General features: G+C 59.8%; 1 protein-coding gene across 1 annotated transcript in view; it reads right to left on the bottom strand.

Moving 5' to 3' along the window:
- Positions 1–14,986, bottom strand: part of COL4A1 (collagen type IV alpha 1 chain) — an 85,916-nt gene that overhangs the window by 23,098 nt on the left and 47,832 nt on the right. Inside the window, exons 22-31 of the mRNA XM_029938400.1 lie at positions 13,846–14,010; positions 11,195–11,290; positions 10,298–10,381; positions 9,439–9,509; positions 5,778–5,969; positions 5,055–5,223; positions 2,429–2,521; positions 2,240–2,344; positions 753–854; positions 48–137 (exon numbers count right to left, since the gene is read on the bottom strand). Of these exons, the coding sequence (XP_029794260.1) occupies positions 48–137; positions 753–854; positions 2,240–2,344; positions 2,429–2,521; positions 5,055–5,223; positions 5,778–5,969; positions 9,439–9,509; positions 10,298–10,381; positions 11,195–11,290; positions 13,846–14,010 (1,167 nt within the window). The remainder of the gene's footprint in view (positions 1–47; positions 138–752; positions 855–2,239; positions 2,345–2,428; positions 2,522–5,054; positions 5,224–5,777; positions 5,970–9,438; positions 9,510–10,297; positions 10,382–11,194; positions 11,291–13,845; positions 14,011–14,986) is intronic.

The raw sequence follows: 14,986 nt of genomic DNA, 5'->3' as shown, positions 1-14,986 counted from the left end.
GCCCATGTGCCCCCCCGACACCCCCTCCCCACAGAAGAGGAACAGACCAGGCAGCTCCTTCCTGGCCAGGTGGAACCGCTGCCCTCGGCCCCTCCCCCAGCCCACACCGGTGCCTCCCAGCAACTCCACTTCCTTCCCTACAACCAGACCAGGAAGGTCTAACCACTGGTCAGCTACACTCTCGGAGCAGAATTTCAAGCCTCAGCAAGTGGCAGGGGAATGTGCGAGGCGAGGGGAGTCCTGAAGTCACGCTAGCCCAGGGGGCCCCAACCAGGGCCATCTTCCCCCCCTGACATCCCATAACGTCCAGAGAAAGTTCTGGTTGTCACAACTGGGGGTGGACGTGGGGTGCTCCTTCGGGGTCTGTGGGCAGGGGCTGTGGAGGAGGCTGCTAAGGAGCCCAGGAGTCCAGGCGGCCCCAGCACCAAGAATGACTGGACCAGGTGTCAGTAAAGCGAGACCCTCCTGGGTGGCGGTCACGCCTTCTAGGACAGTGGCACCCACACAGCTTTGCCCTGTCACAGCGAGAGCCATGCTGTGCGCTGAGAAACGGTCCGCTCCCAGGCGAGAACCCTCATAACGCGGAAACACAGGACTCTCCCCAAGACACCGACCACCACAAACAACATGCTTGTCTTCTACTCTGAGCTGTCTTTAAAAGGCAGAGCTCGCTGACATGGTGCCTCCCCTACGTCAAGAAGCCACGCCCTGTGTGTCTAGTCAGCGGGCACGATCCAGGGAGCACTCGGTACCCACCTTCTGGCCGGGCATGCCTGGGTTGCCAGGTAAGCCGTTAAATCCCGGGCGACCTGGGCTGCCAGGGGGTCCCACGTCTCCAGGCAAGCCATCGACACCTGTTTCAAAGAGTCAAAAATCACTACAGTCACAGGGCCAGTCCCCGCCTCCGCTGCTGCCCTGACACTTGCGCAGTCGCCCCTCAACCGGCCAGACTGGCCAACAGTGAGGAGCCCCTTCAAGGCGCTTCTGCGAGGAGCCTGAGGCCGCCCGAGCTGCGGGCAGGGGAACCAGCCTGCACCAGCCAGGTGGTTGGGCACCATGCCCGCGGGCCCGCGCCTGCCGCCTTGCAGGAGAGACCCTCTGGGACAGTTTCTAGGAGACCCCTCCCGATTCCGGGACGTGTCCCGCTTGAGCACGGCCACCGAGGACCGCTGCTTCTCAAACGGCTGCGCCACAAGAGGCGTGCGGTGGTCCCAACCCGAGCCGGCCTGATGGGCTAAGGGCCGCCCTGGGCTCTCTGACGCTCGGGGGCTGCTATGTGTGCAGAAGCAGGCGCTGTGGGAAGGCTGTCACCAGCGGCGCCCGGGGAGGGTGGGCAGACAGCCTCCCGGCAGGAGACCTTGGCGATAAACTCTGCCTGTCCTGATGGCGGGTGGGCTCACTGGGAACAGGGCTCCTGAGCAGGCAGGAGGTGGAGCACCGTCCCCAAGACCCTGGAGGGGGGCTGAGGGCCTCTGCCCTCCGAGCCTGGCGCAGGTCACCACGGGCATGTGTGTATGTGTGGGCGTGTGTGGTGCCGCCCCCGGACGAGTGTGAGGCCCGCACCTGACGGCCTCTGCACACACGGCCAGCGCGCTGGGGGCAGGGTGCCGCCCAATCAGGAGACGAGGGCCTGGCGCTGCCCACGCCACCTGCTGGGCCTGCGCCCGGCTCTCCACGACAGCAGGGGTCCCGTCAGGGCCCGCCCGCAGGCCTCACACCCGACATCGCCCTTCTCACCGCCTCCCAGATTTCAGAAAGAAGTGCCGCTTCTGAAACGCCACCCCGGGGCAGGGGCTGGGATCCGTGGTGCAGGGGCCTCCTCCCCCTGAGAGCGAAGCCCCCTCCTCACATTTCCCAGCACCCCCACCAGACCCAAACCCAGCGCGGCACAGGTGCGCGGCTCTGTGCCCCTCTTGCACCGCTGAGGAGAGCGCCCCCAATGGTGGGTTTAAGCAAACACAGCCTCTGCCAGCTCCCAGGCAGCGCCCCCATGGGGCGGGGAGGCACCATGTGGTCCTGCGCCTGGGTGACTGCATTCACCGCCCTCCAGGCTTTGGCAATCGCCCCTTGATGGCACGTCACTACCTCAATAGTGTGTTTACAGCCCTTGGCTCTTCCTCTAGAATTCACGTGAGAAGGAACCAGAAGACCACAGCCCTGGATGCCGACAGCTGGGCCCAGGTGGGCCGTGGGCAGAGCCGCGGCCCCACGCCAGTCAGGGCTTGTCCTGCGGGTTTACCTTTGGGGCCGGGAGGCCCTGGAAATCCGATTCCAGGCTGGCCAACAGCGCCCTTCTCTCCCGGCAGGCCCGGCCTTCCCGGAGTTCCGGGAAAACCTCGGTCACCTGTGTGAGCAAGACCCCCGGTCAGTGCGGGAATGAGTCAACGGCCCCGTTGTGTCCCCAGGCAAACAAGAACACTGAAAGTACCTTGGGGTCCTTGGAAACCCGGGGACCCCGGAAGTCCTTGTGCTCCAGGGGGACCAGGTAGGGGCACAACTTTTCCAGCTTCACCCCTGGGACCTGAGAAGAGAACACAGACACTGTGTGAGGGCCTGGACCCCGTCCTGGGCGAGGGCCGTGAGGGCCTGGACCCCGTCCTGGGCGAGGGCCGTGAGGGCCTGGACCCCGTCCTGGGCGAGGGCCGTGAGGGCCTGGACCCCGTCCTGAGCAGCTGAGCACCAACAGAAAGTCCTGTCTGCGTCCCTCCGCTTCCTCCCTCTATTTTCTAGAATCTTTCACAGGGAGCTCTTCCTGTTTTCCCAAAAATTTAGATCCCAAAGAACCTGGCTAACTGATACATGAATTCTCTGAGAGTCACAGAGGCTAGAAAATCTATAATGACGAGGTGAGATGGCCCTGGGTGAGTTCTTAGCTGGCCTGTCTCAAAAGGCCAAATGCTTTCCTGTTCAGTTTGTCAGACACCAATCCTACGCTGCCTTGGAGCAGACCTAGTGCTGCCCGTCCGGCGGCGGTGAGCTATCTCCAGGACCTGCTACCTGGGTGGCCCGGCACCACCTGGACACCGCACGGGCTGTGTGAGCGGCAAGGCGCTGATGCCGCGGAGACCCACTGGGGGTCAGGATTCAGCTGCTTGGAAGCACACAGGGTCACCGCCAGGACGTGTGTCTGGCATCTTCACACACCCTCCAGGAAGTCCAGACATAGGGGCCTCCCAGGAACAGATGCCGCGTTCTGTAGCTAAAGACTCAGAAATACCAGCCGACTGACTCCAACGCACATTTGCTATCAGTCCTGCCCTGGGAATGAGCTTTAATGTCCCCAGAGTAAACAGGGCTCTGGCAGATCAAAGAAGTCTGGGTTTCCACCCAAAACTGGCTGGGTCTGGATGGTCACGGAACCCTACAGAATGTGGACAGCTGACCCACAGCACCATCAACACCTTCAGGAACCTTCCTTCCCCCACCGCCAGGACGTGTCTGTAGGTACCCCCTATGGTTTCGCTGATGCTAGTTTCTGGCCAGACAGAGTCTGATTCCCTCGTACATGTAGCTCTGCAAGTCTTCAGACTCTGGGAGCTCAGCGAGCCCTTGAGCCCAAGACTGGGGTGGGGGGGGGGTCTTCCCAGGTTGAAATCTCTCTGCCCCCAAAGGAGTCACAAAAGAAACATTTCTGGGATCCTTGCTGCACAAAGAACAACATGGCGGGAACCGTAACTGGGTGCAAGGCGCCCCGCCACCACTGGAGAATGACGGGAAGACACAGGACGCCCGGCAGACAGGCTAGTGTTTCCGTGCCCTCCAGCACCTTACACTACGACTTAGTAAGAAAGTAATAGTTCCCGATGGGAAAGGAACGGAGAGAACGCGGGCTGCACAGACGCATGGCCGGCGACACAATCGGCAGACGGGAGTGCGAGGTCCGCGCGGCCGTCCGCCCTTCTCGGTGGCTTCGCTTTGTGTGTCTCGGCTGCCGGCGCTCAGCCGGGGCCCAGGGACCGGGCACCGCGGCGCAGGAGGCCTGCCCAGGCGCCCGCGGCCCCCACCCCTTCACCTCATCACGGGGGCATCTGGTCCTGTCGCCCCAAGACGAGGGGCGAGTTCAGGACAAGAGGGAAGGTTGAGAGGGGCGCACGTTCACGTGTTCAGAACGCTGTGGCCGCTGACCGTTCTACTGTGTTCGAGTGACGCCAGCAGCCTCTCACTGAGCCCGGCCAACCTCGGCGCCCGGCTGTGGCGGGAGAAACAGAGCGTAGGCGGCGTTCAGAGCATCTGCGGCTTCGGACGTCCACGGGGGCTGGGGGACGGTGCCCGTCGTGCTATCTCTACCTAGTTCTCGGTTTGCTCGATTGACTGTTTAGGGACTGCATTCAAGGTTGACTAGTCACACTTCAATCGTCTGAAGTCCTTTCGTTCATCTTCTCAACTTTTGTGACACTTCTTTGTCACGCCCTCTTCCTTCCCTCCCTGGGTCCAAGCCGTCCCGGCCTCTCCTCTCCCTAGTCCGGGATCTTCTAGGGAAGGACAGGAGTGTGCCATCTCTACCGCCAATTACATTCTACTACGCACTCTGGGGAGCCTGCAGGGTGCAAGGCCTGGGACCCCTCCTCCCCGTTTGTCCCTGATAACGTGGGGTGTGCGGCGCTGCACGTTCGCTGCCACCCCGGACACCGAGCTCCGGGAGGGCAGGGTCACGCCCGTCCGTCCCCTGCACTTGGCTCAGGGCGGCGCTCGGCACGCGGCGAGAGCCGGCCAGCAAGGTCCCCAGGGATCTGCACGTCAGCGGCGCGGTGACCGCACACCGCTGGGAACACACAGAAGCCACGCAGACTGTCCGCCGGGAAACACGGGACCCCGTGAAACAAACAGGCTCCCGCTGGCTTTGCTTCCACACAAAAGGCCAACTTTAACTGGGAGGCACTGCGTCCTTACTGTAAGAAAACTCATCTGTAAAGTCGAATTCTTTACAGCCAGACTCAGCACATCGCCCAGCCTAGCCCGTCTTCTACGAGAAGGTGAGGCCACGTGACAGAAGGGCCCAGGCCATGCCCACCCCGACTCCCAGTGCCCATGCCCTGTGCGACTTCGGGCCTCACCTGGCTGGCCTGGGGGTCCAGGGTTTCCTGGAAAACCCGCTTGTCCTTTGTCACCAACGGGGCCGATGGGGCCAAACCCTGGAGGCCCAGGAGGGCCGATGTCGCCGCGGCTGCCGGGAAATCCAACTCCTCCAGGGGGCCCCCGCTCTCCTTTCACCCCTACTGACCCCTGACCGGCAAAGAGAAAAAGACACGCCATCAGCAGACATCCAGATGCACGTCTGTGTCACATTTTCCCACCGCCGGTAGTAAATAAGTGCCAGGGGTTAACCGGCTCCCGCTATTCATTCACTCCCGCTCCCCGACCAGGGCCATCTGGCAGTTAATAAATGACCCCAGCATTCTTGTCGAGGCTGGCACTCGCCCTCCCGCCCCACACAAGGACACACTTCAAAGACCGAAGTATTTGTATCTGGAAACGACTCTTCAAGGATGCCTTGCACCCCGCTAACTCGAATCTCCGCCTCCCACCGGACATCCGGAGTCTGACACACAGGCCTCTCCCTGGCCGTCCCAAGCACGTCAGAAGCCGCCGTGCCCGGCCACCCCTCCGCCCGAGCCAGCAGCATCCGCGCCTGGGCTGACACACATCAGTGCCGCACAAACCACTGAACTAGTTCATGGGTAACAATGACCGAGCCAAGACACCATCCAAATAATCCGTTCATTTTCTGCAGATCTGCTTCTAAAGTGCATTTTTTCCAAGGCTGGAGACGAACGTACCGGGGAGCCTTTGGGGCCGGGCAGACCCGGGTGGCCGTCTCTCCCCGGAGCGCCTGCTCTGCCCGGCATCCCGGGCTGGCCTGGAAAGCCCGGGTCTCCTTTGTCTCCTTTGAGCCGTGCGTCGAAGTAAATCTCGCCGGGCTCTCCCTTGGCCCCGGGCTGGCCCATCAGCCCCGGCACACCTTGCGGACCCTGCAAGCACAAAGCAAAGGCATCTGTCCACAGAGCGACCCAGCACAAGGGGGACGAGGTCCACAGTGACACCAGGAAGCCGCCTCCTTGAGGAATAGCCACCTGTTTCCTCTCCTTCCTTCTCCAGAAGCCAACAGTTCTGTGACAAAGCCCTGCTCTGACCTCGTTTCTTGTGTTTCTCTTAAAAACACCCAGAAAACCCTTTACCAGGTGCTGGGTACCCCACACGGAGACGAGGTTAGGGCAAGCGAGGCCTAGCCTCGTGGGGCAGACCCCAGATTCCTGCTTGCGCTTGTGCTTATGTTAACGTTCACGTGAACTTTCTGGCAGCTGTCAAGGCCCAGGGCCCGGAGGAGGGCTTCTGGGTGCAGACTCGGGAGGGCAGGACCGCAGAGTCCAGGGGTGAGCATGGCCCCGCTCCATCACTGCTGTGTGCAGTCAGCAGAACAGAACGGCCTTTCCCCAGAGACACAGCCCAGCACATTCGCCGGTTCCTGGAAAGCTAACTCTTCCAGGAACGCACACGCCCACAGGAGGTCTCCCCCAGCTGCTCTGAGAACCGGGGCTCCCGAGGTTTCAATCATGCTCTCAAGTACTTGTTCCCTGAGGCCTGAGAAAGAAAGTTCTGCAGCCTCCCTGCCCGACTAGGCGGGATTTAGACTGTGGGGACGATTCATTTCACTTGAATTCCTTCTCACTGCTCCCTGGGAAATGGCTCTTGGATGGACGCAAATCACACCCACACAGAAAGGGAAGGGCCGGGAGGCGAGGAAAGGACCAAAATTCATACAATTTTTGGATTTTAAAGCGAATACCACTTATCGTGCGCCCACCATGGGCCACGGCCCTCGGTACATCTCTCTGGACTCCTCTCCCAACCGCGGGGGGCAGAGGCTGAGAGCAGGGCGGGGCGGGGATGACTGTGCAGAGAGCATCGGCGGGGGCCTGGAAAATTCATCATTCAGTCACCAGGGGAGGTGGTATTTTGTAGCACGTTCCCCGCCCCCCGCCAGCCCTCGGGTCCCACCCGTGCTGAGCCTCCTCTGTGAAGCCCTCCCTGATAGGTGTCCTGGGTTTCCTGGTGCAGGGCACAGTCCTCGCTACAGAAACAGTTTTGCTTTGTCGAGGACATGTGCTTGCACGTCTTTCTGTCCACCGGCCTTTCAGGCCGGGCATGAGGCTGACTTTGTGTCCTTACACGTCTGCAGCTAGGGAGACAGCCTGGAGGAGGGGTAAGCAGACCTGGCAATATTCACTGATAAAAAATAGACACCAATGTAGGAAATTACAACTGGTGTAGACTCTTCTCAGCCTGGAAAGCTCAGTGTTCCTTTAGGTGACGATCCACAGCCCAGAAATCCAGTCTCCCGTGAGCACGGTGCCAGGAAATACAATTGTTCGTCTCCATGGTGGTGAGCTCGCCGGCTATCACTCAAGGAAGAAATCTGGATTCTGCTTTGAAAGGTGACCCTTTGACGCGAGGACACTCATGGGGTTTCTCTGCCGGAACGGCTCAACCCTAAGCGATCCAAAGCTCTTCGGTTCACGCCTCGTGAGATAAATGATGAGGAATCAAACGCTGCCGTGAAAACCTGGCATTGGCTCCGTAGGTCGGAGAAGATCCAACGGCTGCACGGGCTGCTTCTGAAGAGAACGGCCCCCGTGGGAAGCACCATGCCTTTCAAGAGACTGTCCGATGACCGCAAAACCCGTGCAGGTCCCCACCAGGGGCCAGCCTGTCCCTCGGTCCCAAAATCAAACGCTCGGCTTCCAAAAAGACATGTCACAGAAGTGCCATCTAAATCAAATAGGAAACGAGAGCATTTCATCTCTTTTCATCATCGTCTGCTTCCCGGGATGCTCCGCTGGCCCACGGGCACCTCCGCGAGCTGCCAGCCACATCGAAATAAGAGTACGCCATCCGCGAGCCAGCTCGGCCCCAGGGCTACGGGACGGCCTCAGACAAAAGGGAAATCCCTACCTTCTCCTCCATTAAACTGCTTACCCATAAGGCAATTTCTGGAGTCCCTGGCGTCTGCAGAAAGAAAGGAGCTCAGGGCTGCCGCTGGGGAAGGCGTGGCGAGAAGAGGTCTCATGTTCTCTTTACTTCCTTCCTCATGAGGATTGTCCTCAACTGTCCTCCCTCCCTCCTCTTGTCCCCTCTCTGTGAGACTTGGGGCCGGGGGCTGGTGTCAGGCAGAGTCGGGGCAGGAAGTTTCCGGGAAGGCCAAGTGGACAAGGACCGTGTCCAGAGGTCACAAGCATCCCCCTCTGCTCCTCCAGAGCTCATCTGCCTCTGATCCCCACCAGAGCCGCGGCTTCCCAGCTACGGGAGCTGCCAATTGACTTAGAAATATTTCAAACAGTTGTGACTTCTCACTCAGCTCCCCGGGCACGAGGGACGTTCTGGAAGCAGAATCCCAAGATTAACTTCAAAAGGAGAAAACGGATCACTCCATCCCAGGGGCTTCATGGCTACGTCAACGCACTTCTGTCCCGACCCGCTATCGTGAAAGCTGCCAGTGACGTCTTTAGAGATTGCAAATGTTAAAGCAAAAAAAAAAAAAAAAAAAAGAGAGAGAGGACAATGCTGAAGACTTGACTTCGGATGCACGACAGAAGAAAGAAGAGAGGAAAGATGAAAAAAAAAGCCATGAAAGGAAGTGGAGGAACTCGTTAACGCTTCCGGAGCCTCGAGGAACAAAGAAGCCACCCAGGCCCTCAGGTTTAAAGGCTTTAGAAACAGCCGACAACGTGCAGTAAAAACGCCCTTTGGCGTCTGAGATGCCGACCACTCTCTTCTCGTCAACGGCTTCTTTTTAAACAAAGGAGAAAATTAAGGAGCTGATTTTCATGTAACTGAAGGTCCCACACCGTCGTGAGAGAGGCGTGTCATTTCCGGATGTGCTAAAGGAGCCCCACGGCAGACACAGGTGACCGGAATTTTCAAAACGACACCTCTGCCGGAGAAGAAGGGAAGCCTTCCCGGCTCCTGGGAGGAGACCGGCCGGCGTGCGTCTCTCCACGGAAGCTACTCGCGCGGATCTGCCAGCAGGTTTTTAAATCACTGGTGAGACGGGCGATGCTCATGCAGGAGGATGGTGGCCGGCCTCCACGACGCAGCTGCTTAGAGGGGCCCCTGGTGGCCCCGTGTGTCTCAGAAGCCCCCGGAGACCTGCGGCGAGGTGACGCACAGCACCCGCTGCCCCTGGAGGCAGCTACGTGGCAACTGAATTCTGGCCAGGGGAGGAGAGGGGCGGCTGAGATGCAGACTCTGGCCTGGACAGTCCTGGTCACCCTCAGGCAGACACGCAGGGATTCTAGACTGTTCTAGACTGCTGGACCAGCCGTGCCGGGCCAGCGCCCCATAACACCACAGAACCAGGCTCACAAATGCGACAGCGTGCGCCTTCACTAGCGGCTCCGAGATCAGTGTGACACGCGCTCCGACTCGGGCAGGCCTACTTACAGGCAATCCTTCCAGACCGTCTCTGCCGGGCACGCCTCTGTCGCCCTTGGCCCCTGGCTGTCCCGGGAAACCTTTCAAAGACAAGGGAGGTGGGACACATTGGATGAGACACGTCCTAACAACCACACGCCTTCCCCTTCCAAGATTCAAGAGCACAGGGGCCCCTGGGGGCTCAGTCAGTGAAGCGCCCGACTTTGGCTCCGGTCATGATCTCACGGTTCGTGGGTTCGAGCCCCGCGTCGGGCTCTGTGCTGACAGCTAACTCAGAGCCTGGAGCTGCTTCCGATTCTGTGTCTCCCTCTCTCTCTGCCCCTCCCCTTCTCGTGCTCTGTCTCTTTCTCTGTCTCTCTGTCTCTCTCTCAAAAATAAACAAACATTTAAAAAACTTCAAAAAAAAGAATCAAGAGCACAGAAATCTTGGTACAAGTGGATGTTGTTTGAAGACTCCTAACAAAGCAAGAACAAAAACGCCCAAGGCGGGAAGGGGAAAAGCGGCCCCAAATGTGGACCAGAACCCCTGCAGCGGCTGGTGACAACTGCCCCACCCACACGCCAGGGGCTGTTTCAACCAGAACATTCGGTTAACATTCGGTCCCCGAGAACCCACGTGCGGAGCCTCGGGGACCGTACGCATCGCCCTCTTACGGGGAGATGTCGCTGGTGCCAAAATTCTAGGTCATCTTGAGGACTTCCAACAAAGTGGGCAAATCCTGGAAGCAGGACTGAAAGGTCTCAGTGTTAACGCTTCAGTTTTAAATGCAGAAGCGGACGTCTCTCGCGCTGTAAGATTCGTTTCAGTGTGAATTCCAAGCTGCAGAAGCAAACTCTGGCCTGGCCCCGTTCACACCTGGGGTCTCACCTGATTCTCCTGGGGGGCCCTGCGGCCCCGGGGGCCCACGAAGCCCTGCTGTGTCGCAGATGAGGCAACTGTCTCCTTTCTGACCTGCAGAGGGAACAAGGGACGCTCACGTGTGTGCGGGAACAGACGTGTCCGCGGTGAGGTGGCGGCTCAGACACCACCGGGGCGGCCACACCAATGGGACCAGGGCTCGGAGGGCGGGGAGTGCTCCCGGCCCGTCTCACTTGACAGAAAGCCGTTCATTCCCTGAGAATGGAGCTCTCAGACTCCGAACTGAAAGACTGTGCTAAGGTATCAGTCTTAGGGCTTAGTCTGCTGGCTGTGTAGACAGGAGAGCGGCTGTGTGTCAGGGCCCGGGCTCCCTGTTGCCTGATAGTGCTCTCTTTTCTATCTCTGTCTGTCTCTCTGTATCTCTCTTTCTGTCCCTCCCCCTGTTCCTCCGTCTCTGTCCCTCCGTCTCTCTGTGTCTGTTTCTATCTCTGTATCTGTCTCTGTCCCTCTGTCTCTCTGCTTCTGTGTCTCTGTCCCTCTGTCTCTCTGCTTCTGTGTCTCTGTCTCTCTGTATCTCTGTCTCTGTTTCTGTTCCTCTGCCTCTCTGTGTCTCTCTTTGTTTCTGTGTCTCTCTGTCTCTCTCTCTGTCCCTCTGTCTCTGTCTCTTGCTGTGTGTCTGTCTCTCTGTGTTTCTCAGTGTCTCTCTCTATAACTCTTTCCGCCTCTGTCTCTTTGTCCCTGTGTGTGTGTGTCTCTCTCTCCCGGAAGCCCAGAAACGGGGCGCCGGCAGAGCTGTGGGGAGACGCACCCCGGAGTGGACGGGACGGGAGCTCACGCCCACCGCACGCAGACACAGGTCACGTCCGCAAGCACAATCGTGTGTTTTAAAACAGCAGCATCTCTTACCTTTTTCTCCAACTTCGCCCGTCCGCCCTGGCTGCCCCGGACTTCCGGGGGCACCGCGGTCCCCTGGCGGTCCAGGCTGGCACTCCACAATCCCGTCTGGAACGGAATGGCAAAGTTAGGGGACCTCCCACGAAACGAAGCCATCTCTCGCCCCATCTCTACCGCAATGCCGAGCTCCGCTTCGGCTATTCGGTACGTGCCAGAAATCCGGCTTCGGCCTGCTGCAAAGCAGTCCTGGAGGGCTAGCTTGAACACAGGACCCACACAGCACCCGTCGGCCGCTCGCCGCCAACGGTCACTGCTAAGACTGCGATGTCACGGTCCCAAAGCGCACCTCAGTTCGTCAGCCCTGTCCTGGGACTCCTTCATTTGTACCTTGTAAGGTACACCCTGGCTCCTGGCTCTACAGGCTAATAAACTGGGCCGGACCGGCAGGCCCTGCCTCTGCAGACTGAAAGCTGAGACTTGAAGAACTTCATCCCTTTTCCTCTCCCTGAGCAAACTTACAGCAAGGTTCTCATAACTCCAGAGACGCGGGCTGTCCGTGGGGACGCGCCTCTAGCCGGTGCTCCCGTTCCGTCCCCAGCACATGTGTGTAAAGAGGCCTAAAGAGGTGCCTGCACTCATGGAGCCCCGTCTGTCACGGGCTCTGCTAGGAAAAGCACCGCTTCAGAGCTCACGCGCGCAGTGACAGAGCTCACATTTCCTGGTCCACGGTCTTTGGAGAAAAATGACAGAGCGAACAACCTAGCCGGGCTTCTGCTTGGGCGCTGGGGTCCTCATGCAGCCCGGAGCCTGCAGAGGGGGCTGCGGTCAGAGCAGGATGGAGACGGGGGCCAGCAGAGAGGCCGCGCCCGTCACCTGACTCCCCGTCCCCTCAGTCTGCCTCTGGGCCTCCCCCCAACTTGGATGGGGCAGCCAGAATCACCCCGCCAGCCCAGCTCTCTCCGGGTCACCAAGCACCAGACAGGCCGGTGGGTTTGCTCTCCCAGACAGAAGGCTGGGCGGAGGGCCTCAGCCTTCCTGCTTGGTGACTTTGCTCAGAACTCAGAGGAGTTAGTTTCAAGTGTGTGCAAACTCAAGTCCAAGGGAGAAAGGGTTCTTGCTTTGTCTGTGGGTTCGGGACGCATGTGTTCCCGGGAGCTCCTGGAGGTCCAGCGCCGGCGGCGAGGGGCCCGCGGTGGCGATGGCTCTGGCCCAGGGTCCGCCCACGGCTGCTGGGCCCGTCTTGCTCTCGCACAAAGTCTTGTCACTTGTAGGCTTCCCAGAGCAGCCCCTATGCTCTCTGACTGTAAGGAGCCCGCACGGCCAGGCCTGCAAGCCCGCGGAGTGTGAGCTCCCTGATCCTACAGCTGCAGGCACACAGGCACGGGCAGGTCGAGTACCAAGTTTCTTTCCCAGAACACCCTTCCTGCCAGCCTCACCTTGGCCAGAATCCCTCACGCCCTCCAGAAGAAAGCAACTTTGCATCCTTGCGAAAATCAGTTTAAAATAACTTCAGGTCTAGGGACACCTGGGTGGTCAGTCGGTTCAGCTTCTGACTTTGGCTCAGGTCATGATCTCGTGTTTCATGAGCTTGAGCCCCATGTCGGGCTCTGTGCTCACAGCTGGGACCCTGGAGCCTGCTTCAGATTCTGTGTCTCCCTCCCTCTCTTTTGCTCTCTCTCTCTCTGCCTCTCTCCCTTTCACTCTCTCTCTCTTTCAAAAATAAACATTTAAAAATATTTTTAATAACTTTAAGTCTAAAGCAAGAACATGGTGGTGACTTCGGAGTGGGTCTAAGACACAAGCCCAGATTGGACATCTGCCGCTCTGCAGGCACTGGTGAGCACGGGGGGCGGGGGTTGCAGAGGCCTCTGCCTTGCGCTGAGAAGCCACTGATGGGCCCCGGGCGGGGGGCAATCCATCCCTCCACTCCATATCTGGCCTCCGCATGGAGCCTCACCCACGAACTCCCGTTCCTAAAGCTGTGTTTGAATTCTGGCCAATACCCTGCCTGGTGCTTGCGGCCCACGGCCCCCTGTCCATCAGCCCCACGGATCAGGGCCTCTGGTGCGGGAGGGGCACAGGCTGCCTATGAAAACCTAACACGCTCCCAGGAGAACGAACTCCTCAGAAGTCTTCTCACGCTCGTTCTGCGTTGGCGTGACTCCGGGACCCCAGGACCCCCTTCGCCGAATCAAGCGTTCAGCATTCCGTGCTCAGCTCTGACGGAGAGCTGACGTGAGGGCCGTCCATCCACACAAAGTGCCGTTCAGCTTAGAGGTCGTGCGCTCCGTCCACACAGCCCGTCCCCTGCAGACGCTTCTTTCTTCGTGCGCACGTGTGTGTGTCTTAGTGCTAATCTGTGTCTCTGGGTGACCCGGAACACGTTCTGTGTTCAGACAACATTTCTTTTCAGGCCGACGCCCAGAGCGCAGTTCTCGGGCCTTTGACCAGGTTTGCTGTTCCACGGCTCCTTCCCGTGGCGTGGCTGACTTCGCGAAGACACTGAGTGGGCTGCAGATAACTCACAAAGCCTGGGGCACCGGCCTTCTGTGCCCGCTGGAACCCCGGAGCACCCCCCCCCCTGCCGCCCCGACACCCGGCCAGCCCTGCCCCGGCCCCCGCCCTGCACAGAACCCACAGGAACTGTCCTGGAGAGAACTTACTTGTGTGGCCCGGCTGACCGGGGGGCCCCGGAGGCCCGGGGGGCCCCGGGAACCCGTCCCTTCCGCTTGGTCCTGGCAAAGACGTGCCTGGAAACCCCTGGTCACCTTTCTGCCCTCTTTCGCCGGGGAAGCCAGGAGCCCCCGGGAGCTCCGGAACCGGGAGGCCTGCAACCAGAGCAGAACGTCCTGTCGTCAAAGCCGAGCTCGGCGTCCGCGGCAGGCGCTAATTCTCCTAACTCCTTCGGGGTCAAGTACATTGTGCCCGTCCCCGAGGGGGGACCCGCTCCAGGTAAGGAGAGGCGAGCTGTGCTGTCAGAGCAAGTTCCCCTCCAGGAAGGGCCTTGAGGCACAGACAGGAGAACACCCCGAGCGCCTCGTGGTGCAAACAGTACTCTTCCCCACGTGCATGAAAAGCGAACCGAGGGTGAATTCTATTCCCGTGTGCAGAATAAGGCATAGAAACGTCACTGGACACAGCTGAGCGTCCGGCTTCGGCTCAGGCCGTGATCTCATGTTCGTGGGTCTGAGCCCCGCACCGGGCTCTGTGCTGACAGCTCAGAGCCTGGAGCTACTACAGATTCTGTGTCTCCTCTCTCCCTGCCCCTCCCCTATTCACGCTCTGTCTCTCAAAAATGAATACACATTAAAAAGAAATTTTTTTAAATGTTACTGAACAAAAGCAAAAAGGGGGACAGAGGCCTGGGGGACGGGAGCTGTGTCAGCGATCTACACAAACCAGCGGCACGTGACGGACGAATGAGGGGGTGCGGGCGGAGCCTGCGGCGAGGCGGGAAGGGCAAAGCCCAGCTGGGCTGCTGTCAGCGTTTAGGGGACGAGATGACAGGACCCAGGGACAGCGCTGAGAAGGGCCGGCAGGAGCAGCAGCTCGGGGCCACTCCACCCCAGCCTCGCGGCCCCCAGGGCTAGGGCTGCAGACCGGGAGGGGACCCCTCGGCCTGGGGAGCTCCGACCAGGGGAGAGCCGGTGGGGCCAGAGCAGTTTCCAAGACCTTTCCCAGCGCTGGAAGTTAGGAGACAGGCAGGCAGGTGGGCGGTCTCGGAAAATGAATGTGTGAATGCCAAGGGGAGACCGGAAGTGACGGGCCCACGAGGACCCGCAAGTGCCAGCGTGCTTCCCGGCC

The sequence above is a fragment of the Suricata suricatta genome, chromosome 4 (assembly GCF_006229205.1).
Source record: "Suricata suricatta isolate VVHF042 chromosome 4, meerkat_22Aug2017_6uvM2_HiC, whole genome shotgun sequence".
Taxonomy (NCBI): Eukaryota; Metazoa; Chordata; class Mammalia; order Carnivora; family Herpestidae; genus Suricata; species Suricata suricatta.
This window is presented reverse-complemented; position numbering and strand designations above follow the sequence as displayed.